General features: G+C 42.4%; 1 protein-coding gene and 1 long non-coding RNA gene across 2 annotated transcripts; one reads left to right on the forward strand and one right to left on the reverse strand.

Moving 5' to 3' along the window:
* The first annotated feature begins 1159 nt into the window (after positions 1–1159).
* Positions 1160–12164, forward strand: LOC110537387 (sodium/potassium-transporting ATPase subunit beta-2). Its single transcript, XM_021623401.2, has 7 exons — positions 1160–1621; positions 5843–5971; positions 6181–6285; positions 6398–6603; positions 6889–6948; positions 7684–7779; positions 8000–12164. Exons 1-7 carry the CDS (start codon positions 1531–1533, stop codon positions 8165–8167), a joined length of 855 nt encoding a protein of 284 aa, XP_021479076.1. The 5' UTR covers positions 1160–1530; the 3' UTR covers positions 8168–12164.
* Positions 12165–15746: 3582 nt separating this feature from the next.
* Positions 15747–27229, reverse strand: LOC110537390. Its single transcript, XR_002475616.2, has 3 exons — positions 26957–27229; positions 16580–16735; positions 15747–16016 (listed from the first exon to the last, which is right to left on the reverse strand). It is a non-coding gene; the product is annotated as an uncharacterized LOC110537390 (long non-coding RNA).
* Between the last annotated feature and the right edge of the window lie 8 nt (positions 27230–27237).

Here is a 27237-nt window from a genome sequence, read left to right on the forward strand (position 1 = left end):
GATTTTTTGCATGTCTTTATGTTTCATTTCATGACAAACAGAAGCAGACAAATATGATCTATTTGCTTTATCTCTGCACATCTCTTATGTATCACGTTCAATAGCATTGGTACGATAAGTAGTGGTGAATGTAGAACATTGTCTCTGGTTAAAACATTGCAGACAGACAGAATGCACTCTAACAGGATTCTGCTGCAAGGCTTTGAACCCGGTGACACCGCCCAGACACAGACGTGTTGTAATGTCTTAGATCTCCAAGTGAGGGCACCATTCACATACACTGTACCGGTTACTATTCTCTCTCTGAGATTCATGTACCTATCATTTCAGTATATGTACACGCACACACGCACGCACGCACGCACACACACACACACACACACACACACACACACACACACACTGAGATGCGAATGAATGCTGGTGGCACATCCTATGGCACCAGAAGTACAGCAGAGTAATCTAACAGCCTTTAGACTTGACCTCTGCACTGCTATGAGACTGACTGGCAGACCAGACGCCCCTGCCACACAATGCATCAATTTAGCTAAGGCAACTCAATTTAGCTAAGGCAACTCCCTCGAAAATAAGCAGTGAGCTACATTCCCTATTTCATAGACATCAGTTGCCAGTTGTGTGCAAATAAGCATCATATTGATATTGTGTGAGGCAGCACCATATGGTCCTTCCTCCTTCTCCTCCTTCCCTCATGACAGCCGGGTTTAGAGGACTGCATGGGAATTAACCGCAACATAATGAATAAATCCTCAGAGGAATCTGCATTATTCAACAGTGTGGGTTTCAGGGAGGGGATGCTGAGGGGGGAGACATTTTGTTTAGATGGATGTTATTATATGAGCTATGTTCAAGAGCCTAATTTCTGAGCAGCACCACTGTCTTCACACACATGCACGAGCTGCATGAGGAATCCCAAGAGCTTATATCATTTGCTGGAATGCTTTTCACTCAAATCCTTGTTCTGCCATTAAGCGAGCAACACAGGTTGTAGCGCGCATATGATTGGTTAGAGAGGCAAGCTGGTTGGCTGCTGGTGTTCTCTGGTGAGAGGGGAGGAGGATGATTGTAGCTTTCTCCTCCGATGGGTTGGAGTGATGGGTAGGGGAGGGGGTGATGCTTGAGGGGTAAGTGAGGGTGAGCGAGACAGAGGCTGGTAGAGAGAGAGAGAGAGAGAGAGAGAGAGAACGCTTTACCGCAGTATCACTACATTTCTGCATCACTCATCAAAACTCTGCGGCATGCTAACTAGATCTGGGGGAGGGCTGATACCGGGTTTGTGCTGAGTGTAGTGTCAACACCACCGTCGTTTAGTATAGATTGACTGTAATTAGATACAGTAGCACGGAGCCGCCGGATTGTTCATCCTTTTCTTTCAAACAGCTCGTCATTTGTGCGCTCGCTAACGACTTTCTGCATCCTATCAGAGTAAAACATTTCACATCTCACCAAAACGCCTATTACATTAGGTTATAACGCCCGGTAACAGTCCGTGGATTAAACAAATTTAGCAAAATGGCAAAGGATGCTGAGAAGAGCACTTGGAAGGACTTCATATGGAACTCCAGGACCCGAGAATTTTGTGGCAGGACAGGGAGCAGCTGGGGTGAGTCTTCTACTTAGTAATGGTCGCCTGCAGCAATGCAGTACAGATGGCCCCTCTACATCTAACACAGGGATGGGCAACTCCAGTCCTCAGGGACCGGAGTGGTGTCACACTTTTTCCCCATCCCTAGCAAACACAGCTGATGAAACTAATTGCATTCTAAACTGAATATGATTCGTTTTTATTGGAGTCAGGTGTGTTAGCTGGGGCTAGGGCAAAAGTGTGACACTAATCAGGCCCCGGAGGAATGGAGTTGCCCATCCCTGCTCTAACATAATTGCAGGTCCGTAGCACCTTCTAGTGGGCTACAGGTTTCACAATGATGTCATGAGCACCCTTTATTTGTGCTGCTTGAATACTTATGAATGCGTAAAGAGTAAAATAATGTGACCCAGCAGAAATGTAAAATGTGTGCAGCATTCAATGCGCAATTTGAAACCGCAGCCTCACCCGAGCGATCGCTTAATGAGATTGGTCGCTTTCCAGTGCAAGGCGGTGCTGAAATTCAAATGCGGGCATTATGTGTGGATTGCCCTTGTGGGAGCGGGCAAAATGTTCCCTGCATTATTCTTTTTCATTTATTAATTTATGCCACTGAGTTTTCCTGCGCAATGCGTCTGGACATAAGGGTGGAGGAGGCAGTGCCAATATTTTTAATGAAATTAATATGCCAGTGCACACCATTTAAATACCATTCTCTGTTGTTGCCTACTTTTTAAAGGCTACAGTAGGCCTCTTTAGATTTAATGGTCTTTACTTAAGCTGTCTTCTGGCGCAGAGCACCCCTTCCTGAGATGTGAGGGCCAGTTGTTACTTCAAATAGCTTCAGAAGTTATTAACCTGACCTGTTATTAAAGTTACTTCAATTGGCTTTACCAAACACAAATGTAGTGGGTTTGCGGTATTCACTTCAACTATAGGCTATTTGCAATCAGTTACAATGTACGTTTTGTTTCAATGAACAATCAAATGTATAAGATTAAAGTTGTATCGTCTGCTTAGTGTCAAGATCAGCATAATAATCTGCACTGACAAGATCTGAAATAAAATAGGTAATGTAGTCTAGCATCCGAGATTTTAAGCGATGACCACAACGCCCTTAATAGCCTGCAACTATTTCAAATAGCTCTTTTCTAATGACATTGAGGCGTTTTAATCTGGGTAAAGCTGAGGGCCACATTCTATTTGTATCACCTCCAACCCCCCAGCCCTCTCCTCTCTTAGTGTGAGTAAATCTGTGCAGGATTTAATCCTAATCTAATGACTTCATTGGCTGGCTAGCGGAGTATCAATTGTAGTTGTCAAATCAAACTGTATCAATTTCAGAACATTCTCTTTAATTGATTGTACAGCTAATCAGAATGGTTTCGGATGTAATCTGTCTTTAATGTAAATGCAATGATTTGAGATGTCACACACACACCCACACATACTCACACACATTGCATTTCGCATTTCCACAAGAAACCGTGCCCTTGCTACGATATTGATGAATGGAGAGAAATGTAAGTCATAGGTCTACTGAGTGGTGTGTTCACTGACTGTAGTTTCCTTTGCAGTAATTCTCCCAGAATGCACTCCTTCATCCAGCTCAGTGTGTCCCATATGCTTTGAGGACTGGTGGCCTGGTTAAGCTGCACTCTCTAAGGCTTGTTAATTAGGCTATTTCTGTAGTGAGCCAAAACGTTTATAGCCTATACATGGTCCCTGAACTTAGTACATCCTTATTACCTGTCTGCGCCTAAGTGACCCACGTATCCAGCTAGTCCACATGTATCTGTCTTTTAATCAGCTCTGACCTCCTCCACAGCCCACAGAACAAAGATGGAGACGTATAGACGAACCACACCAATCTTATGCACACAGTAATCTAGCTAGTGTAATGGCCACTTTTCCACTAATAGTGCACACTGCTCAGATAAGACGGGGTAGAAAACCAGCCCAGTCATGGTGGCACTGCTGTTCCTTGTGGAAATGCAAGTGTGTGTGTGTGTGTGTGTGTGTGTGTGTGTGTGTGTGTGTTTCACAATTATGGAAATAGTTCTTAGATCCATCGGCAATTTCAAAAGTACATGAATATTAAAACAGCCATATCACATGCATATTCTTTTATCCTTACCACATTTTCCATTCAAAGCCTCTTGTTTCATAACCCAGCTTCAAAACAGTGTCCACCGCGTTTGAACGCTAATCAAACAAACAAAAAGAAAAGAGACATCCATGTTGCCATTGTAGGAGGGAAAGCACAGGATGCTACCGGCCTATTCAGCCCCGCCATTTTGTTCTTTGCTTTCAACTCTCCCGGTGATGGGGGGGGGGGGGGGGGGGGGGTGAAAAGAGATGCGGAGGAAGAGTGAAAGAGAGAGGGCACGGTGTCCATCATCGGCCGGGACATGGTGATGAGAGGTCAAGCAGGACAGCCAGTGAACTGGGTGTGGTCAGGGGGAAGCTGACCCTCTCTACACTCCTCTTGACCCTCTCTCTGGGTTTGCACACAACACCCAGTCTGTCTCCCCACAGGGATAGGGATGGGTGGTATCTGTGGTTACCATGACGCCCCATAATGTTAGATCAGATAAATAATGTCAGGTTCCCCTCCCTGATGGTAGTCCCTCTTGGCATTGGTTGTACCAGAGCCAGGGCTAGACCCAGGGCCTGTACAGCAGAGTTTGTCCTTCCAACACACTATGTAACACAGCTCCTGCTCCATCCCTATCTCTCTTCACCACATCTCACCCCACCCCACAGGATGCCGCTCTGCTCTCCTCTCTGCTTACGATCCTCTCTATAAGGTTACATGTCTACGTAGATCCCCTCACCCTGGGGACTGGCAGACAGACACACTTACACATTCACTCTCACTCACCAAGAAGCTCCAGTGTTCGTAACTTTATCCCATGGAGGAGATTCCCCTTGCTATTTGGTTATGGATCCCTGTAAGCCTGGCTGTGCTGTGAGGCCCATGGCTCCACACAGCTCTAGGCCTGCTGACAGAGGGAACCCTCATGCTGTTCTTTGACAGGGCCCAGGTGTGGAGCTCCACATTGGGGGCCATCTAGCAGAGACACAACAGGCCTACTCCCCAGGACTGGTCTCAGGTGACAATGCTGAGATGGCAGATGGAAGGGAAGGAGGGCTACTGATAGGCTCAGTCAACTCACCTGTTTTATTCATTATATTCATTATATGACCATATAATATTTAGCAGCTGTGGTGATTTTATCTTATCAACCCAACAGAATGGTTCAATAGCCACCCGTTCCCTTTGGGCCCAATGTTGATATGTTACCGTGTTGGTTTGGTCTCCATACGGTTTGTGTTAGTGGAATACTGTGCATGGCAGCTAATCCCCTGACCCTCTGCCCTAATCTCCAGGGGTCTTCTCTCCTCCTCCCCTTTCTACTTCTGTCACCACTCCTCCCTCCCTCTCTTTTACCCTCCCCCTCATCGCCGGCTCACTCCCTCATTGTTAGTGTTACTTAATAATTCATTAGGACAAAGACCAGACATTCATCCTGGATTAATCAGCCTGGTTTAAGACTGGGGGAAGGGCGTGTGTCTTTATGTGCAGGTTGTGTGTTGTCGGCAGTGTGAGTTCAGACATGTATGGAGAAGGGTGCATGTCTAATTACTGTTTCCATAACTAGATAGATATTCAATATCCATTCATTGAAACATTTTTTTGTAGTGTATGTTTGAGAGAGAGAGAGAGAGAGAGAGAGAGAGAGTGCGATATATATATATATATATATATATATATATATATATATATATATATATATATATATATATATACACTATATAGAAGGAAGTAAAGGCTTCTAGTTTGAAGTAAAGAGGATTACTCCTTACCTCCTGTGTCTTTTCATGTATTTGATCGTCGGCACGGTATAGTGTGATAAATATAGAGAGAGTGGTATAGTTTGATAAATGCAGAGAAAGTGTCCAAACATTGACTTGGATCATAGACAACATAACACCTACTCACATTACATTTTCACTTGTCAGCATTTCAGGCTTTGTTATAACACAGGGCAAATAATAAATGGCACCCTATTCCGTATAAGTGGGGAATATGGAATGGCCATCAACTGAAATTGCCCCACTGTATAGGTAGTAGAGTGCCATTTTGGGAATAGCCATATTTTGTTGAATGTTCCCTTTCCTTTGATCTTGTGTGATGTTAATGCTGTATCTGTTTGCTGGTCGTCTCCCTCCCAGGCCTCATCCTGCTCTTCTACCTAGTGTTCTACATCTTCCTAGCAGGCATGTTCTGCCTCACCATGTATGTCATGCTGCAGACCTTGGATGACTACAAACCCACCTGGCAGGACAGGCTTGGCACACCAGGTAGGATGAACTATTACACCAACACACCAATACCACATTCTAAGAGGTTTTGATACACTAAAACCTCAGAAATCAAGCTAACATTTTGGCAAGTCTCTTTACAACTGCTACTGTATAGTCAGTAACAGCCCGGACAATCACACATAGTGTAGTATACATGTGATGTTGGCTAAAAGCCCTCCCCATCTTCTCTCTTCTCTGTTCTGCAGGCATGATGATCAGACCCAGGGGACAGGCAATGGAGATCTCCTACAACACCACCAACACTGAGACCTGGGACATGTACATCAAGACACTGGACAACTTCCTCTCCCGTGAGTCTGTCTGTCTGTCAGCTTGTCTCAGCCTCTCTGTGTGTCTGTCCCACAAAATCACATTTCTATTGTGGAAAACAACAGGGTGAAACTGTATTTCTCCCCCATCCAGCCTACAACAACTCTCTGCAGGCTGAGAAGAATGAAGAGTGCACACCGGACCAGTATTTTATTCAGGCAGACAGTGGTGATGTGAAGAACAACCCCAAGCGCTCCTGCCAGTTCAACCGCACCTTTCTAGAAAAATGCTCTGGCCTTGATGACCATACCTATGGATACCAGGCTGGCAAACCATGCATCATCATCAAGCTGAACCGGGTATGGGAGAAGCAGAGAGCAGAGAACGGCTGGGGAGGGAAGAACTTGGCATGTTGCTAGGAGACGTAAGGGAGATGGGGATGGAGCAGTCATGTGAATGGTTGGGAACCTGGAAGAAATCATACTAATTAAATACAAACAATGTTGGCCAATTTTGAAATTGTTATATCGACAATCACAACAATGATCAGTTGACTGGATCCGCTTTAAGGAGGGATGAAGTGGGGATGGTGGTGGAACTCCCAGGTTAACGCATGTCTGTCTGTTGGTCTGTCTGTATTCTAGGTCATTGGGATGTTGCCAGGAAAGGATGGCCAGGCTCCATTTGTCACCTGTGGAGCGAAGGTGAGCCTCTCTCTCTTTCAGTTCTCTCTCTCTCTTTCTCGCTCTCTCTCTCTCTCTCCCTCTCTGTCTCCCTCTCTCTCTCTTTCAGTTCTCTCTCTCTCTCTCTCTCTCTCTCTCTCTCTCTCTCTCTCTCTCTCTCTCTCTCTCTCTCTCTCTCTCTCTCTCTCTCTCTCTCTCTCTCTCTCTCTCTCTCTCTCTCTCCCCCAGAATGAACCCATCATGTCTCTTGTTCTCATCTATGTCCCCCATTACCATCCTTCATGTCTGTGTCTTTCTTTGCTCATCTGTGTTGCATGACACAATGTCATTTCCTCATTTCAAACCCTATGTGTATGTTGTTGTTGTTCTCTTCTTTTCTATTACCGTCCATTTTGTCCTTACACTCTCAGAGGTACAAGGTTGGCAAAGATGAATGGGTAAGGGTGCCACTGTAGTGATCTTAGTGACAGATAGAGAAGTAGATATGTGGTGTATAGTTGCTAGCGCTACGCTAGCACCCTCGTCATTTTATAATCCAAGATATAGAGGTTCAACAGCTTTATTCCATAGCATATTCAGGTAGACACAATGGCTAAAGTAAATGTAAATACATAGTATACTCTAATTGTCATGGTGTCCTTTCAAAGCTCATCCAGTCCTTCAGATTGGGCAGTCTTTCCCTGCTCGCCCACACACTTCCGACAGAACACGCTCTAACATGCTCTAACTAATGGCCTTGATCCTCTGCCCCTGCAGAAAGAAGACTCTGATAAGATTGGAGAGGTGGAGTACTACCCTGAAAATGGCACCTTCAACCTCATGTACTACCCTTACTATGGCAAGAAAGCTCAGGTGAGAACCCCCCATATACCAACCTGGCAACACTCAGAAATCATCACTTATAAACCTTTCTTTTATGGTTAGATTAACTCATCTTTTGTTCCAATGTCATTTCTAATGTTATTACACATTATGTTGCCTGTGCTTTCAACATGTTATAGATCAAATGTTGCTGAAAAAGAATGCTTAAAGCTTACGTAACAATATCTTGAAAATGGTTAACTGCTCCCAGGTGAACTACTCCCAGCCGCTGGTTGCCATCAAGTTCCTCAACATAACCCTCAATGAAGACATCAACATCGAGTGCAGGATCATCTCCAACAACATTCCTCCTGGGAGTGTAAGAGACAAGTTTGCGGGGAAAGTGTCTTTCAAACTGAGGATCAACACTAAAGGCTAGATGTACATTCTCTCTCACTAACATGTCCACCCACCTCTACCTTCTGTACACAGGTACACACACACACACACACACACACACACACACACACACACACACACACACACACACACATACACACATACAGAGACAGAATTAACACCCTCCGTTTGTCGAATAGAATATGTTTACAACTTCAATTTACCCTAGATGTCGGGCATTGTATGTCCAGTGGAGTGATGATGTCAGAATGGTGGAGTTAAACGGGTGGTAATTCTGTCTCTGTTTCTGTGTGTGAGCTTTGATTCTTTTCTGTAAATTAGTTTGAGGTGAAGTCTGTTTATACTGCATGACTAACTAGGGGATATAGTGGACATAAACATGAATGATTTCAAAGTTTGCAAGGAGAAGCAACGCCTCTTACCAGTTTACTGTTGCTCCTTCATCTCTGCCTCCCTATAGAGTGCCCCTCTATATACAAATATACACAAAATACAATACAACCGTGTATATCTATTTATATATCATAACCTTATATCAGTATGTCTATTTTGTTGCGCTTAAAAAATAATCCAACAGCTAAAACATACGATGAAAAAACATATTTTTGTGGATGAAGGGAGAGATGGAGACATTTTGCATGTGTGTACTGTCTTTAGTGCCCTAAGAAGGCGGGAGGCCCCATGTCTCAGCTCTCTGCTCTGCTATGTGGGAATTATAAACGAGGCTATGTTAAACTGCTGGCCACCAGGAGGGACCACGCTGCACTCTGCAGTGATCATCCAATTTAACCCATAAGAAGATAGCATCTCCAACATGGGGAGCTACAGAGGTCAAGACCTTTGAGTCTGTGTGTGCGTGTGTATGTTTGTATGTGTGTGAGTATGTACTGTACATTTAATTTGTATGACCAAATTCCATTTGCAAGACAGAATGCATACTGTAGGTCGGGAAGATGCATATGCAACGTGCAATATCAATTAAGAATGACACATCATGCACATTATACACATTCAACAGGACTCTTTTGTCATAAACACTTGAATTGCACATGGTCATAAATCGGATTAGGCTTCCATAACATGAATATACACTTCATTGTCCTTACATGGTTTATGTTCACATCGGTGTTCCTACAGCTCAAGGCTTAGGGCTAGTTTGTTTGTTCATAGTTTTTTGCATGTGCATCGCATCTATTGACATGCTCGTATACATATAAGAAAGAGATGCTGTTCTTCTATTTTGTATTGATTTGCACTGGTTTGTGTTTTTCTTGTGAAGAGGAGATGCTTATGGTTCTGTGGAGAAGGAAAAATAGAGAGTTTGTTTTGTTTCTACGTTTGTTGAAATGTATATTCAAACATGTGGTACCATTTTAATCAGTTGTACATGATTTGTTACTGCTGTAATAGTGCATCTCAGTTTGAAGGCTGTCTCCAACATCTGATTACATTGGCCAGAATGTCTGTACGGCTGGTTTGGTGATAACGGTAATCTGTTTGATTTATTTTTATTTTGGTAGGAATCTCTACCATTACATTGCTTTAAAAAGGGTGCAACAGACCAACCAACCTTGTAGTTGGAGGGTGTACTATAACTAAAAGCAGCTACAGTTGAGCATGTGCAAGAGAGTTTATGAACTTGCTCTAGAATGATGGTCAATGTGCTGGCGCACAGATGCCCTGGATGTGCTGCTGACTTGGGGCTGGATTCAATCCGTAACGCTAAACTTCGGCATACAGATTGAATCCAGCCCTTGATTCTGTACACATAATGAGAAAAACCAGTTGAGGAATCTATGGATCTGAGCGAGTGCTGCTGAACACTGGCTGTGACATTGTGGCAATGTGACTCTGATCCTTCTTCAACGTCATAGCGACACTTTTAGAACTCGAGCATCTGTTCACTCAGCTTAAGGGTTGGGTTGACTTTTAGGACCTTTCTTCGCTCAGTCAGTATAAGGTGTATATCAATCAATTTTCCTTCATTTTGGTTGAAGTTGCACCTCAGTAATATCATCATCATGAACACTTGACAGTATAACAATAATCAGTATATAAATAATCTGTTTAGTTTGATAGCTGTATAATACACGTTGAGGATGACTACACAAAGTCAATTGACTCCATGCTAAACATCCATGTTGCGTGTGGCCTACCAATAATCCTTGTTTTTGACATTGTGAGACAATGGAGTGAACAGTGCTATTTCCTCGTTAGCATTCCTCCTCCACTCAGTCTGTTTCGCATGCTGAGATTTCACTGTAATCTCTTAATCTGGTCAGATAATCTAGAGCAGGTACTTTATTCTCTCTTTGTAGTTCCTCCTTCCTGTGTCAACCCCCTCCTTCTCTCTTTTGTCCACACACACACACACACACACACACACACACACACACACACACACACACACACACACACACACACACACACACACACACACACACACACACACACACACACACACACACACAGAATCATCCACCCTTTCTGTTAAAAGATGTCAGGTGAGGAATGACTGTGCTTGGTTCCACAGTTCCTTTAAGGTCTATATTATTATTATCATGGTTTTATCCATGTGACCCATGTATTGCCATGTTGTATCACAAGATGTTTTGTCCCATGAGCCCATTCCATTCACAATTCAATCTACAAGTAAATGTGTATCCATGGTGTGTGTAGCCACACAAATACATATATGTGGATATATTCCAATTGTAAAATTAATGCTTTCCTTTTCTGCCCACAAAAAAGTAGTCCTGCCACATTCCCTCCAACCAAAGATATTCATGATCATTTTAACAGTATGAAATAATCGTGCTGCATCTACAGACCACAGATCTCTAAGAGAAAGGGTTTAATTTATGAAGGATGAAGGAAGTCCTATTCTTCTATAATGCTACGCACAGAAGGAGCAGGTGTCACTAAATAACAACAGTGCCTCCTGGTGGGTGGACAGATGTGTTGTTCCCCAATATCGCCGAATGTTATTTAATGTTGTCTCCATATATCCGTTTTTATATGATCATTTGGAGATGTCTTCAAAAAGCAATATATTCATTTCCTGTGTTGCTGATGATGTTTTTATTCTTGGAATGGCTGTAACATGTTTATAGTAGCATTAATCATCATGAGCGTGAGGAAGAAGACAGAAAGAACGTGTAAATATTATGTTCACAAATAGATATACAGTTATATGTCTGCCAATGCACATCTTCAAGATTGAACAATAGAAACACTTAACAGTTTTGTTTTCAAAAGAGATCAAGTATTTTTATTGTTATTTTGTTGTAAAGAGGAGATTATGTATTAGCTTTGGATTGTAAGAAGACAGGGGTGCTACCTGGTAGGTGTTTGACCTGTAAACTCTTGACTCTGGTTGAACACATACCAAGTATGGTTGAATGTAGAACACGTTTCTTTTTTGGTTACCATCTTTCTCTATTTTGTTTTCAACCTTGCAGTATGGAATGTTTGCAATGATGAGAGCTCCACTCTTTCTCAGTCATTGTCTACTGGATACTCTTTCAGATGAACAGTGCATGTCTTTATATGGGCCACAGTATGATGAGATGAAGGAGGGTATCATCTTGGTTTGATCAGTTACACTGATTCAACAGAAAGCTGCATATTTACAGTAACTGCAATGGATTTATCCTCAAACAGCACAATACTCGCCTGTGACCACTGCATGTGGCAAACTAGTGTGAACTACCTATTTGTTTCAAACTCACTTCTGAAGCAGCAAGACACAGCTTTTCACAAAGGTCCACCCTGAAAAGATTAGCAAACGTATCCCTGATTTAAGACTATCTTGAATCAGACAGATAATTCAAAATGATCTAAGGCAGAAATCCTTTGAAACACATTGGGATAGTCTCACCAAAAAATGAAAATGGCTGATAATTCTATTTTCTTTGGATCTTTTTTTGCTGTTATTGTATTTATATATATTTTTTGCTCATGTTCGTTGTAAAAAATGATAGAGAAATCAATAAACGTGATTGAAAGAAACACAACCGGACTGTCTGTTTTGTTACCTTTCTTCATTTTATATAAGTTATTTATCTCAGTTCAGTGTGTCTGTCTATCCTCATCCCTCCTTCAGTCACAGTCAGTCAGTCAGACATAGAATACCCAGGATAATATAACACTGACATAAAAATAAACTCTATTCTAAGACTTGACAGAGTAAAAGCAGACATCTCCCACATTATTTTTTTCATTACACTTTACTATAAAATACTACAGTACTTACTATATAATTCTGCAGTAAAGTGTTGTATACTGTAGAATGCTACACTAGACACTGTGGTATCTCTCGATAATGTGTAGTACTTACTATAGAATGGTGGAGAATACTGTAGAATACTACAGTAAATACTACAGTAAAGTCTGTAAAACCCCACAGTCCGCAAAAACACAGCACTTTTTAACTATAGTAAATACTACAGTATTTAATTAGCATACAGTGGCTTGCGAAAGTATTCACCCCTTGGCATTTTTACTATTTTGTTGCCTTACAACCTGGAATTGAAATATATTTTTGGGGGGTTTGAATCATTTGATTTACACAACAGGCCTACCATTTTGAAGATGCAAAATATTTTTTCTTGAGAAGACAAAAAAACGGAAAACTTGAGCTTTTTTCTGGCCTCTCTTCCGTAAAGCCCAGCTCTGTGGAGTGTATGGCTTAAAGTGGTCCTATGGACAGATACTCCAATCTCTGCTGTGGAGCTTTGCAGCTCATTCAGGGTTGTCTTTGGTTTCTTTGTTGCCTCTCTGAATAATGCCCTCCTTACCTGGTCCGTGTGTTTTGGAGGGTGGCCCTCGCTTGGCAGGTTTGTTGTTGTGCCATATTCTTTCCATTTTTAAAAATAATGGATTTAATGGTGCTCTGTGCCACTTTCTTGGTGGTGCCCCTTGCTTAGTGGTGTTGCAGACTCTGGGGCCTTTCAGAACAGATGTATATATATATATATACTGAGATCATGTGACCGATCATGCGACACTTAGATTGCACACAGGTGGACTTTATTTAACTAATTATATGACTTCTGAAGGTAATTGGTTTCACCAGATCTTATTTAGGGGCTTCATAGCAAGGGAGGTGAATACATATGCACACACCACCTTTCCGTTTTTTATTTTCTATAATTTTTTTAGTTCTTTTTTTCATTTCACTTCACCAATTTGGACTAGTTTGTGTGTGGTCATTACATGAAATCCCAATAAAAAATATTTAAATTACAGGCTGTAATGCAACAAAATAAGAAAAACATTAAGGGGGATGAATTATTTTGCAAGGCACTGTATACCCTGCCCATTCCTCTTACCCAATTCGCAATTTGTGCCACTCATAAGTGAGAAACCTGCATGCCAAGTACAGACCCTATTGTGTTCCCTACAGGTTATAGAATAGAGCAGAAGCGCTGTACTATCCATTCAGACCGCAGTATTTCTCTAGTTGGTTTTCTGAAGGAGGAAGCCTCCACTTCTATGACAAAGATAATAAAACAAAACACTATAGTAAATACTACAGTGAAGTCTGCAAAATATCTACAGTAATTTCTACAGTCTGCAAAAACACTACAGTAAATACTACAGCTTGGTACAGTCCTAAAAAAACACTACAGTAAATACAATAGTATACTACAATCAGCAAAAACACTACGTTAATTATTATAGTATATACAACAGTTTTATTTTACTAACTGTTAATACTTCAATAAACTACAGTATACTACATTCAATACTACAGTAAAGTCTGCAAAATAGTGTTTATACCATGGTATGTTATAGTATTTGTTATTGTGGGCTGTAACAGAATCATTCACAAGTCAATTGTCAAATATTTCAACAATGAGTTCTGTAAAGTCAACAGCAATTTAACAAAACTATTTGATGATCCAAACTAATTTTGTATAAAGTCGAAGCTACCCAATACTGAGGCTCTGGGGGAACTAGGTTTTCAACCTAGTGGGGAAAGGGGAAGTAAGGTACCGGGGGAGTCAAGAGGTAGCGTCAGGCAGATGGATGTAATCTAATGTAATCTCATTCACCATGATAATCCCTATGCAGCTCCTCCAACACTCATGTATCCTATTCTCTGCTCTCCTCTGGCAGATGATGGCCACTTACCTAGCCTGACATCAGGACAAGGCATCTAGCCAAGTACCCAGAGCATAAATTCCTGTCATCCAGGCCTTGTCAGAGGAAGGCCCTAAAAATGGCCAAAAACTCAGGCCATCCTAGTCATAGACTGTTCTCTCTGCTACCGCACGGCAAGCGGTACCGGAGCGCCAACTCTAGGTCCAAAAGGCTTTTGAACAGCTTCTACCCACATACCCACTGCTGAACAGCTAATCAAATGGCTACCCAGACTTTTTGCATTGACACCCCTCCCCACCTTTTTTTATACTGCTGCTACTCACTGTTTATTATCTATTATCTATGCATATTCACTTTACCCCTACCTACATGTACATATTACCTGAATTACCTTGTCTAACCGGTGCCCCCGCACATGGACTTGGTACCGGTACCCCCTGTTTATAGCCTCATTATTGCTATTTTATTGTTGCTCTTTTATTTTTTACTTTAGTTGATTTAGTAAATATTTTTTTCTGAACTCTTATTTTTCTTAAAACATTGTTGGTTAAGGGCTTGTAAGCAAGCATTTCACAGTAAGGTTTACACACCTGTTGTACTCGGCGCATGTGACAAATAACATTTTATTTAAATACCTTTCATGGGAGACATTGGCTTGTACTGCAGATAACCTAAATTACAATGTATAATTCGAACCTCGAAACAATTGAACAAACACCACTACATTTTAGCACTTTCTTGATAAAAGGTGCAAGATAAGTAAATGTGTTAGAGTCTGACTGTCAGACTCGGACTCTGTTCTCAGATTGGACAGTGCTTCATGATGTTAAAATGTCATAGTGGTTCTGACTTGTCTACCCTGCTCTGACCACTTTACAAGTTTATAACAGAACTCGACACCCAGTCGTTGTCCTTCACCTCAACTCTCACCACCCTTCACATTCTCTCTCTCTCTATCTCGCTTTCTCTCTGGCTCTCTCTCTCTCTCTCTCTCGCTCACTCTCTCTACCTCACTTCCCCCTCTGTGCTATGCCCTTTGGCTCTCTCCTTGCCTCTCTCTTTCCGATCATCCTTTCTGGGAATGAGATCCAGTGGAGGACGACAGGGAGAGAGAGAGCAAGGATTACATAGCATTAGAGGTATTTGTGGGTTTAAAATAGTGTGATCAAGTGTAACGCAGGTGGCTGATATACTGTGCATGCAACAGCTCTCTCTCTCTCACACACACACAAACACAGACACACACACACACACACACACACATACTGACACACACACACACACACACTGATACACACACACACACACACACACACACACACACACACACACACACACACACACACACACACAGAGAGAGACTCACAGACATACAGTGATTTATGTCGACTCTTTCCATTAACAACCTAAAGCAATATTTCTGTCTCCATTATCAATCTCAAGAGCATTTTTCGTTTTTTCTAACCATCAAAGTACTGTCAGACACTTGGTGGTTATTAATAGTTTTTTTAATTACAGTTCATTCGCCCAAATATATTCTGAGGTCAAAAAGTCATTGTAGCTTACATTCAGAAATCTCTTCAATGGTGGTATTATGCCATTCACAGCATGTGTCCAAGTGAGTGGTGAGTGCTTGTGAGGTAGAAGGGATTATGTCACAAATGCTCATTTAAATGACTTAGTCACTCACTTCAGGGTTGAGTGAGAGTGATGTGCTTCTGTAGTATAGCACTGTGACCTCTAGTGGAGATAGACCAGTACTGCAACAGGAGATCAAAAAAAAATCATATTTGAGTAAAAGAGAAGATACCTTAATAGAAAATGACTCATGTAAAAGTTAAAGTCAGACAGTACTTTAACTACCCGAGTAAAAGTCTAGAAGTATTGGGTTTTAAATATACTTAAGTGTCAAAAGTAAAAGAATAAAGTCAAAGTATAAATCATTTCAAATTCCTTACATTAAACAAACCAGAAGGCATGTTTTTTTTAAGGATAGCCAGGGGCACACTCCAACACTCCAACACTAAACAATCATTTACAAACAAAGCATTTGTGTTTAGTGAGTCTGGCAGATCAGAGGCTGTAGAGATGAATGGAGATTTTCTCTTGGTAAGTGTGTGAATTGGACCATTTTCCTGTCCTGTTAAGCATTCAAAATGTAACGACATCTTTTGGGTGTCAGAGAAAATGTATGGAGGAAAAAGTACATTATTTTCTTAAGTGATGTAGTGAAGTAAAAGTAAAAGTAGTCAAACATATAAATAGTGGAGTACACTACAGATACCCCCAAAACTACTTAAGTAGTACTTTAAAGTATTTTTACCTAAGTACATTATACCACTGCATATCATTGTGTGATTGCTTCATGCCATGCTCCTCCAGGGCCCCCTGAGTTCTGTCGTACACCTCTCCAATGACCCGGACCACCCTGTTCAGCCCCATTCTGGTGGCCATCTCCTGGTTCATCACACACACCAGGCTGTCGGTGAAGAGGGAGGGGGAAAGGGGGAAAAAAAGAGTAATAGATTCATTTGAGTAAATTTGGTTATCCATATTGAGTCCATTCATATAAAACCCAGCTGTACAAATAAGTTTAGAATTGTTTTAATTGTATTTAACCATACATCTCTCTCTCTCTCTTTCGTTGATTTACCCTGTTTATCTCATTTTAACATGTATGACACAAATCCCATTGGAAATCCAAATATCTGTAAAGAGAAAGATTTCAATATTTCAATATTGTTATCACTATGCTTTCACCCATCTAATATCACAACCAAATGGAAAAACAATGTCTGATTTTTGGTTTAGTTGTCATCTAAATGTGTTATCACTGCACATTAAACCATTTGAAAGCACAATGTTCAAATGGTAATACAGTATCTGATATTTTGTATGTATACAACAACTTAAAACCTTTAACTACAGTGGGCTAAATCACGGTCACACAGAGTGTTTCTTGGCAGTCTTAAACAAATCTACTTTCAAACAAAGGTACACACCTCACACACATTGTTATGGGCTTAAAAAAAGAAGACACCTGTACCATGTCAGATGTAGAGTTGAAATGTATAAAATATTGAGTTTGCATCCCAATTTTACACTTTATACACATCACAAATGACTGAAATGTAACAAAACCATATCTTTGTCATTTAAAAAAAAAAAAAAGTTTATTAATTAGGAAATGATGACAAATATGAATAACATTCCACCCATTTGACTGCAGACAAGGGCTACTGCGTTATCACTGTGCTTCATCTAATAGCGCAACCAAATGGCCTGGATTGCAGTTGAGATTACATTAAAAGTACATGGTGCAAGTGATCAATGCTGTTCAAGATTCTGTGCAGATTATTACAGAAATTGTGAAGATCTCCACAGACCTGTGACCTGTGCATGCTATCTTGAACATGCATGCTGTCTATGAATACATAAGAATGTATAGTTACTCTAGACTAACTCAAAATGTGACCATGGATGTGGTACTCATTTTAAGGTTGAGTACTGTTACATTAGTTTGTAAGATAGACTTAACTTCCGGCGATTTGACAACCCAACCAAATAACAACATTCCAATATCTAATGACTGTGTATACTCTTAGAAGAAAAGGTGCTATCTAGAACCTTTAAAGGGTTCTTCGGCTGTGCCAATAGGAGAACCCATTGAATAACCCTTTTCGGTTGCAGGTAGAAACATTTGATTCAAAGAAGGACCCTTTAGGGTTCCATGTAGAACCCTTTCTACAGAGGGTTCTACATGGAACCCAAAAGGCTTTTACCTGGAAGTTCAACCTGGAACCAATAAGGGTTCTCCTATGGGGACAGCCCAAAAAAGGGAATACATTTTTACTGTTAAAAGCGCGTGCACAAAGGCAATCCAGTGAAAAAAATGAGCCCGCCGGAATGTCACGAACTGTAAAACATAGTGCAACCAATACATCTAACCCTTCAGAATAGTGACAAAACCTCACTCTGTTAGACAGGCAGACGTGATTTATAATCACAAAGTTATTAGATTATGTCCTTCTTCCTGACCATTCTACCAAGCTGTCACACACTTTCATGACCAGTAGGCCAGCCACCCTACTGATCTAAATAAGATTCAAGATCAAACTGATAATTGCAAACGTGTGTATAGCACACATCCTTGCATCGTGAACTGAAGTTAACTGCTTGGAAATTGAATATTTCTTTGTGCTTCACTCCTATCTCCTTCTCTATTCTAATACCTTTGTTAAGTCTATGTTTTCCTCACTGCAACGAAAGTTACGGTGCTGGATGAAGTTAGAATAGAGGCAAAGCTTGCCCTGATTATTGTGTAGAGTAGCAAGATGTGGTGGTGTGTGGTGTTAACCCAGCCTAACCAGCAACCTAACCACCACAGGAGGAAATCCAAACTTCTAGAGATTCCTAGGTTAGCAGGTGTCACGGATCCCTCTGGAACATTCATTACGGACACCTGTCCCCTATTCCCACTGATTAGTACTTGTATAAGTGTGCCCTTTGGTTTCCATTGGGCTGTCGATTATTGTTACAATGTCTGTTAGTGCGTGTGAGTACCTGTGCTGTGTGTTTTGACTTTCGTGCACATGTGGATTGCACAGATGATAATCATTGTGCGCCAGTGTTATTTATTTGAGGTACTCCTCGCTCTTTTGTTTGGGTTTCAACCCTGTGTTTTTGTTCCGTGTTTGTTTGGTCTTTGTCTCCGTGCCTTTACACGGCGCGCCATAATTTGGGGCTTAATTAAAAAACTATTACGCATTCCTGCGTCTGTCTCCCGAATCTCTTCATACCAACGTGACAGCAGGCACCATGTAATATTATTATATACATTGCAAACAAGTGAGGCATGTGTAAATCAATAAAGCTACATTACATAGGCTGGCTAACACATGGAATGTTTATTATACCGGACACATGCTCAGCCACACATACAGCCTCCCCTCAGTGTTGGATTGAGACAAATACGTTACTTTTGGCGTTCGTGCCCTTTTGGCTTTCGTGCCCTTTTGGCTTTCGTTCCCTTTTGGCTTTTGTAACCTTTTGGCTTTCGTGCCCTTTTGGCTTTCGTAACCTTTTGGCTTTCGTGCCCTTTTGGCTTTCGTGACCTTTTGGCTTTCGTGACCTTTTGGCTTTCGTGCCCTTTTGGCTTTCGTGCCCTTTTGGCGTTCGTGCCTTTTGGCTTTCGTGCCCTTTTGGCTTTCGTGCCCTTTTGGCTTTCGTGCCTTTTGGCTTTCGTGACCTTTTGGCTTTCGTGCCCTTTTGGCTTTCGTGCCCTTTTGGCGTTCGTGCCTTTTGGCTTTCGTGCCCTTTTGGCTTTCGTGCCCTTTTGGCTTTCGTGCCTTTTGGCTTTCGTGCCCTTTTGACTTTCGTGCCCTTTTGGCTTTCGTGACCTTTTGGCTTTCGTGACCTTTTGGCTTTTGTGCCCTTTTGGCTTTCGTGCCTTTTGGCTTTCGTGCCCTTTTGGCTTTCGTGCCTTTTGGCTTTCGTGCCCTTTTGGCTTTCGTTCCCTTTTGGCTTTCGTAACCTTTTGGCTTTCGTAACCTTTTGGCTTTCGTGCCCTTTTGGCTTTCGTGACCTTTTGGCTTTCGTGCCCTTTTGGCTTTCGTGACCTTTTGGCTTTCGTGCCCTTTTGGCTTTCGTGCCCTTTTGGCTTTCGTGACCTTTTGGCTTTCGTGCCCTTTTGGCTTTCGTGACCTTTTGGCTTTCGTGCCTTTTGGCTTTCGTGACCTTTTGGCTTTCGTGCCTTTTGGCTTTCGTGCCTTTTGGCTTTCGTGCCTTTTGGCTTTCGTGCACTTGCCACATGGAGCTGAGGAAGAGCATTAGAACTGCGGTGGCCACAGCTGCCTTGCCCTTTACTCCCATGCTACCATGCTCACAGTCAGCCTGGCCCTCTCTCTCACCCCTCTCTCCCTGAATATGCTACTACGCCTGCCAGCCTCTATCTATCCATACCGCTGCCTCTTCCTCATGTGAGTGAGTTCTTTGATCTCTCCACTCAGATTCTGTTTCTGTCTCTCTATTGGCCCCTTTATCTCTGACCCCCACTGTCTTCCTAAATCTGTCACCCTAACTTCTCCCTTTTCTCTGTTTCAAAAACCATCCTGGTCCTGCTCTCTTTCTCTATGCTCTGTCCTTCTCCTTTCCTGGCTCCCTCTTTATTTGCAAAACTGTTGATCTCTCTGTGTCAGTCTTCAGCTTTGTTGACCAATGGAAGAGTCAATCAGCCGCTAGCTGATTAAGCATGTGTGGTCTGTCCCATCAAAGCAAAACCCATTCTCCATTCTCCAGCCCATTCCCCATTCACCAGTATGTTTATATATCAGAGGGGAGGTAGTGTAAGAGAACACATTGACCACAGAAGTCACAGTTCAGTAAATAAAGGCCAGGTTAAGTAAATAAGTTGTTTGTTGTTCCTGTCTGTTGCTTGTTTATCATCCAATGTGGACTCTATACTCTGACAATGTTATCATGCCCTCTATACTATTCAAATTCCACTATTGATCCAATGGCAGGTCAACACAGTCCACACACTCATCGTGCACTACCGAGTCCCACGGTCATCTACATACTACTGAATTCAATGTTTTGGGTTTCCAAATATATGCGCCAAGACCAATCAATTGCAGATACATGTAAATGAAAGCAGCGGGTTCACTTAGATGTTTTTTGCTGCCATGGTGATGTTAACTAACCATGTTAAAACCCACACACAACAAAGGAGGTTTGTCATAGGATATTTTCTTGCAATTGATTAAATTGCAGAATTTGCCAATGAGTTTGCCAAATGAGCTTGTCAATCAATAACTCCACAAAGTCTGCCCTGCCCTTTTATTGGTTTTATTCAATCAATCCCTATCCCAGTCTGCTGTCCCCACATGCTTCAAGATGGCCACCATTGTTCCTGTTCCCAAGAAAGCTAAGGTAACTGAACTAAATGACTATCGCCCCGTAGCACTCACTTCTGTCATAATGTAGTGCTTTAACTCTAGTGACTCCCCATCCCGCATGAGGGAGCGTAATCATCGACTGACACTAATTAGCATAACGCAACGGACATAAATATTCCTATTCATGAAATTCACAAGTGAAATATATTGAGACACAGCTTAGCCTTTCGTTAATCACCCTGTCATCACAGATTTTCAAAATGTGCTTTACAGCCAAAGCTAGACAAGCATTTGTGTAAGTTTATCGATAGCCTAGCATAGCATTTTGTCCAGCTAGCAGCAGGTAACTTGGTCACGGAAATCAGAAATCAAATTAAATTGTTTACCTTTGATGAGCTTCGGATGTTTTCACTCACGAGACTCCCAGTTAGATAGCCAATGTTCCTTTTTTCCAAAAATATTATTTTTGTAGGCGAAATAGCTCCGTTTGTTCTTCACGTTTGGCTGAGAAATCGCCCGGAAATTGCAGTCACGAAAACTCCGAAAAATATTCAAAATTAGCTCCGTAATATCGACAGAAACATGGCAAACGTTGTTTATAATCAATCCTCAAGGTGTTTTTCAAATATCTACTCGATAATGTATCCACCGGGACAATTGATTTTTCAGTAGGACCGATTGGAATAATGGCTACCTCTGTATTTTACGCGAGAATCACTCTGGGAGCATCAGGTGACCAGTTGCGCAATGTAGCCACTTAAGGGGATTCTTCAACATAAATGCGTAAAACTACGTCACAATGCTGTAGACACCTTGGAGAATACGTAGAAAAAGTAATCTGGTTGATAGCCCATTCACTGCTCAATAGGGACGCATTGGAACGCAGAGCTTTCAAAACATGAGGCACTTCCGGATTGAATTTTTCTCAGGCTTTCGCCTGCAATATCAGTTCTGTTATACTCACAGACAATATTTTTACAGTTTTGGAAACTTTAGAGTGTTTTCTATCCTAAGCTGTCAATTATATGCATATTCTAGCATCTTGTCCTGACAAAATATCCTGTTTACTATGGGAATGTTATTTTTCCAAAAATGAAAATACTGCCCCCTAGTCACAAAAGGTTATGCCCTGCCTAGTCAAGGATCAAATCACCTCCACCCTACCTGTCACCCTAGACCTACTTCAATTTGTTTACCGCCTCAATAGATCCACAGACGATGCAATCACCATCGCACTGCACACTGCCCAATCCCATCTGGACAAGAGGAATACCTATTGTAAGAATGTTGTTCATTGACTAAAGCTCAGCATTCAACACCATGGTACCCTCCAAACTCATCATTAAGCTTGAGACACTGGGTCTGAACCCCGCCCTGTGCAACTGGGTCCTGGACTTCCTGAAGGGCCGCCCCAGGTGGTGAAGGTAGGAAACAACATCTCCACTCCGCTAATCCTCAACACTGGGGCCCCACAAGGGTGCGTTCTCAGCCCTCTCCTGTACTCCCTGTTCACCCACGACTACGTGGCCATGCACGTCTCCAACTCAATCATCAAGTTTGCAGACGATCACAACAGTGGTAGGCTTGATTACCAACAACGATGAGACAGCCTACAGGGAGGAGGTGAGGGCCCTCGTAGTGAGTGTCAGGAAAATAACCTATCACTCAATGTCAGCAAAACAAAAGAGATGATCGTGGACTTCAAGAAACAGCAAAGGGAGCACCCCCCTCTCCACATCGAAGGGACAGCAGTGGAGAAGGTGGAAAGTTTTAAGTTCCTCTGTGTTCATATCACCGACAAACTGAAATGGTTCACGCACACAGACAGTGTGGTGAAGAAGGCGCAACAGCGCATCTTCAACCTCAGGAGGCTGAAAGAATGTGGCTTGTCACCGAAAACCCTCACTAACTTTTATAGGTGCACAACTGAGAGCATCCTGTTGGGCTGTATCACCGCCTGGTACGGCAACTGCACCGCCCACAACTGCAAGGCTCTCCATAGGGGGGTGCGGTCTGCAGGCTGATTGAGGTAGTATGTACATGTAGATATGGTTAAAGTAACTATGCATACATGATGAACAGAGAGTAGCCGTAGCGTTAAAGAGGGGTTGGCGGGTGGTGGGTGGCGGAACACAATGCAGATAGCCCGGTTAGCCAATGTGCGGGAGCACTGGTTGGTCGGCCCAATTGAGGTAGTATGTACATGAATGTATAGTTAAAGTGACTATGCATATATGATAAACAGAGAGTAGCAGCAGTGTAAAAGGGGTGGTTGAGGGGAGGCACACAATACAAATAGTCCATGTAGCCATTTGATTACCTGTATAAGAGTCATATGGCTTGGGGGTAATAACTGTTGTGAAGCCTTTTTGTCCTAGACTTGGCACTCCGGTACCGCTTGCCATGTGGTAGTAGAGAGTAAAGACTATGACTGGGGTGGATGGGGTCTTTGACAATTTTGAGGGCCTTCCTCTGACACCACCTGGTGTAGAGGTCCTGGATGGCAGGCAGCTTAGCCTTAGCCCCAGTGATGTACTGGGCCTTACACTACCCTCTGTAGTGCCTTGCGGTCAGAGGCCGAGCAATTGCCATACCAGACAGTGATGCAACCAGTCATGCTCTCGATGTTGCAGCTGTAGAACCTTTTGAGGATCTCTGGACCCATGCCAAATCTTTCTAGTTTCCTGAGGGGGAATAGGCTTTGTCGTGCCCTCTTCACGGCTGTCTTGGTGTGTTTGGACCATTCTAGTTTGTTGTTGATGTGGACACCAAGGAACTTGATTTCTTTCAACCTGCTCCACTACAGCCCCGTCGATGAGAATGGGGGCGTGCTCGGGCCTCCTTTTCCTGTAGTCCACAATAATCTCATTAGTCTTGGTTACGTTAAGGGATAGGTTGATATTCTGGCCCTTCTTTGGACACTGTGTTAACTAACCTCTAGATGAGCTTCAAGGCCATACAACTCTCCTTCAGTGGCGTCCAACTGCTCTTAAATGTAAGTGAAACTAATTGCATGCTCTTCAACCGATCGCTGCCCACACCTGCCCACCTGTCCAGCATCACTACTCCGGATGGTTCTGACATAGAATATGTGGACAACTACAAATACCTAGGTGTCTGGTTAGACTGTAAACTCTCATTCCAGACTCACATCAAGCATGTCCAATCCAAAATGTAATCTAGAATCGGCTTACTATTTCGCAACAAAGCATGCTTCACTCATGCTGCCAAACATACCCTCGTAAAACTCACCATCCTACTGATCCTCGATTTCTGCAATGTCAATGACAAAATAGCCTCCAACACTCTACTCAACAAACTGGATGCAGTCTATCACAGTGCCATCTGTTTTGTCACCAAAGCCCCATATACTACCCACCACTGCAACCTGTACGCTCTCGTTGGCTGGCTCTTGCTTTATACTCATTGCCAAACCCACTGGCTCCAAGTCATCTACAAGTCTTTGCTAGGTAAAGCCAAGCCTTATCTCAGCTCACTGATCAACATAGCAGCACCCACCCGTAGCACCCGCTCCAACAGGTATTTTTCACTGGTCACCCCAAAGCCAATTCCTCCTTTGGTCGCCTTTCCTTCCAGTTCTCTGCTGCCAATGACTGGAACAAACTGCAAAAATCACTGAAGCTGGAGACTCGTATCTCCCTCACTAACTTTAAGCACCAGCTGTCAGAGCAGCTCACAGATCACTGCACCTGTACCAGCTGCACCAGCTCACGTGCTTCTACACCTGCATTGCTTGCTGTTTGGGGTTTTAGGCTGGGTTTCTGTACAGCACTTTGAGATATCAGCTGATGTACGAAGGGCTATATAAATACATTTGATTTGATTTGATTTGATGACCTGTACATAGCCCATCTGTAAATAGCCCATCCAACTACCTCATCCCCATACTGTATTTATTTATTTATTTATCTTGCTCCTTTGCACCCCAGTTTCTCTACTTGCACATTCATCTTTTGCACATCTATCACTCCAATGTTTAATTGCTATATTGCAATTACTTCGCCCCCATGGCCTATTTATTGCCTTACCTCCCTTATCTTACCTCATTTGCACACACTGTATATATACTTTTTGTATGTTTGTTTATTCCATGTGTAACTCTGTGTTGTTGTATGTGTACGGCTTTGCTTTATCTTTGCCAGGTCACAGTTGTAAATGAGAACTTGTTCTCAACGAGCCTACCTGGTTAAATAAAGGTGAAATAATAAAATAAAATAAAAATAGAGGTAATTATGTACATGCAGGCAGGGTTATTAAAGTGGCTATACATAGATAATAACAGAGAGTAGCAGCAGCGTGGGGGGCGGCAAATAGTCTGGGTAGCCATTTGATTAGCTATTCAGGAGTCTTATGGCTTGGGGGTAGAAGCCTCTTGGACTGAGACTTGGCACTCCGGTACTGCTTGCCATGTGGTAGCAGAGAGAACAGTCTGTGACTAGGGTGGCTGGAGTCTTTGATAACTTTTAGGGCCTTCCTCTGACACCGGCTGGTAGAGGTCCTGGATGGCAGGAAGCTTGGCCACGGTGATGTACTGGGCCGTACGCACTACACTCTGTAGTGCCTTGCGGTTGGAGTTGCACTCTGACAATTTTACTCATCAGTTATTCTGCACTCTGGCAAGTTCGATGTATTAGTAGCAAACTAACGTTACAGTAGGTAGCTAACATACCCGGTACATTACTGCTGTAATGATATGCAATGCAGTTCGTAAGGATAGCATAGCTAACAAATTGTCAGCCAACATGACATGCAACGTAACTTATTTGAAAAGTCATTACTTTATTACATTGCTGAACCTTTTCTTAACATTTGTCATAATTAGTTAAAGCAACAGATTTGTGTGCGCTCTCGTCGGACTTCGGCTGCATATTTTCCACCATTCTCTTCAAATCTGAAAACGTTGTGAAGCCATGCCAATTTTCTGAAACATTGTGTTATGGGCCCCAAAAGCACGGAAATAGTGTCCATTGCTTGTATACTTCAAACTTTGGCGAATGTTCCCAACATCTGGGAACCTTTGGCATACTAACTATATCCATATTGTGACTAATAAGCATACTACATACTCACTTTACATTAGTGTGGTTAGTATGAGTATTCGAACACAGCTACAGACTAATCATACTCATGTGCTAAGGAGAGGATGGGGGAGGCATAATTGTGCATTTTTTGGTGTGTGTGTGTGTGTGTGTGTGTGTGTATGAGCGCACGCGAGAGAGAGAGATGGGGTGTGTGAGAGAGAGTATGGGGTCAATCAAAGTATAAATATAATTTAGACAATTGCAACATTGAAGGTAGGTGTGCATGATAATAGTCTATGTTATGTGGGACATGTGGAACATGTGTCCTGCTCTGTGGCTTGCATTTGTGAACTCTGCGACCGTGAGATACGTATCGGTCTCCCAGATACAGAGGTCCCGGTTACCTCAAAGGAGCGCATCTCCGTTTCAGTCATGTATTTTTAGAGGCACTTCGCAGACGGCGGAATTCACACGGAACACATTATACAAGGCATAATTGTCTTCTTGTCTTGTTGTTTAACATAGACAACTTCATCAACATTTTCTTAACATCCAGCTAGCTGCATGATCAAATTTGAGGGAAAAAATCGAATTGATCAAAAGCTGCAACAAATGTCGGTTTATACCTCCCGGTATCGACAATAAATGTTCATTAGACCTTTATTTTATTTATTCAATGGAAATGTTAATTAACGTTGGTTGACGTCGTTATCAAATACCAACGACAATTGTATGCTGATATGCTGATGATTGGATTCTTACCTCTCGACTGCTGCCACTGGCTGGTGTTTTGTCACTCAACGAAATGTAACAGGCGCATCCGGCGTCTCCAATCTGAACACACACACACACACACACAAAACACACACACACACATGCCCTGGTACATAATTCATCTTCACGGGACCCCGTCCTATCTGTCGTCTATAACCAGCCGTCATCGTGACAAAATCACCCCACCCAAATCCCCCAGAGATTGTTCCCGTTTCACCAGAGCCCCGCAGTGCAAACTGCAAGGAGCGCAGCATAGACACTATTTATTT

This window comes from Oncorhynchus mykiss, chromosome 12 (assembly GCF_013265735.2).
Source record: "Oncorhynchus mykiss isolate Arlee chromosome 12, USDA_OmykA_1.1, whole genome shotgun sequence".
Lineage (NCBI taxonomy): Eukaryota > Metazoa > Chordata > Actinopteri > Salmoniformes > Salmonidae > Oncorhynchus > Oncorhynchus mykiss.

Bases quoted from the DNA above. Each gene is read 5' to 3' on its own strand.
- LOC110537387 (XM_021623401.2), top strand. From the start codon at position 1,531: ATGGCAAAGGATGCTGAGAAGAGCACTTGGAAGGACTTCATATGGAAC. The intron at 6,604-6,888 runs GTATGGGAGAAG...TCTGTATTCTAG, and splicing joins TCATCATCAAGCTGAACCGG to GTCATTGGGATGTTGCCAGG. The intron at 7,780-7,999 runs GTGAGAACCCCC...AACTGCTCCCAG, and splicing joins ACTATGGCAAGAAAGCTCAG to GTGAACTACTCCCAGCCGCT.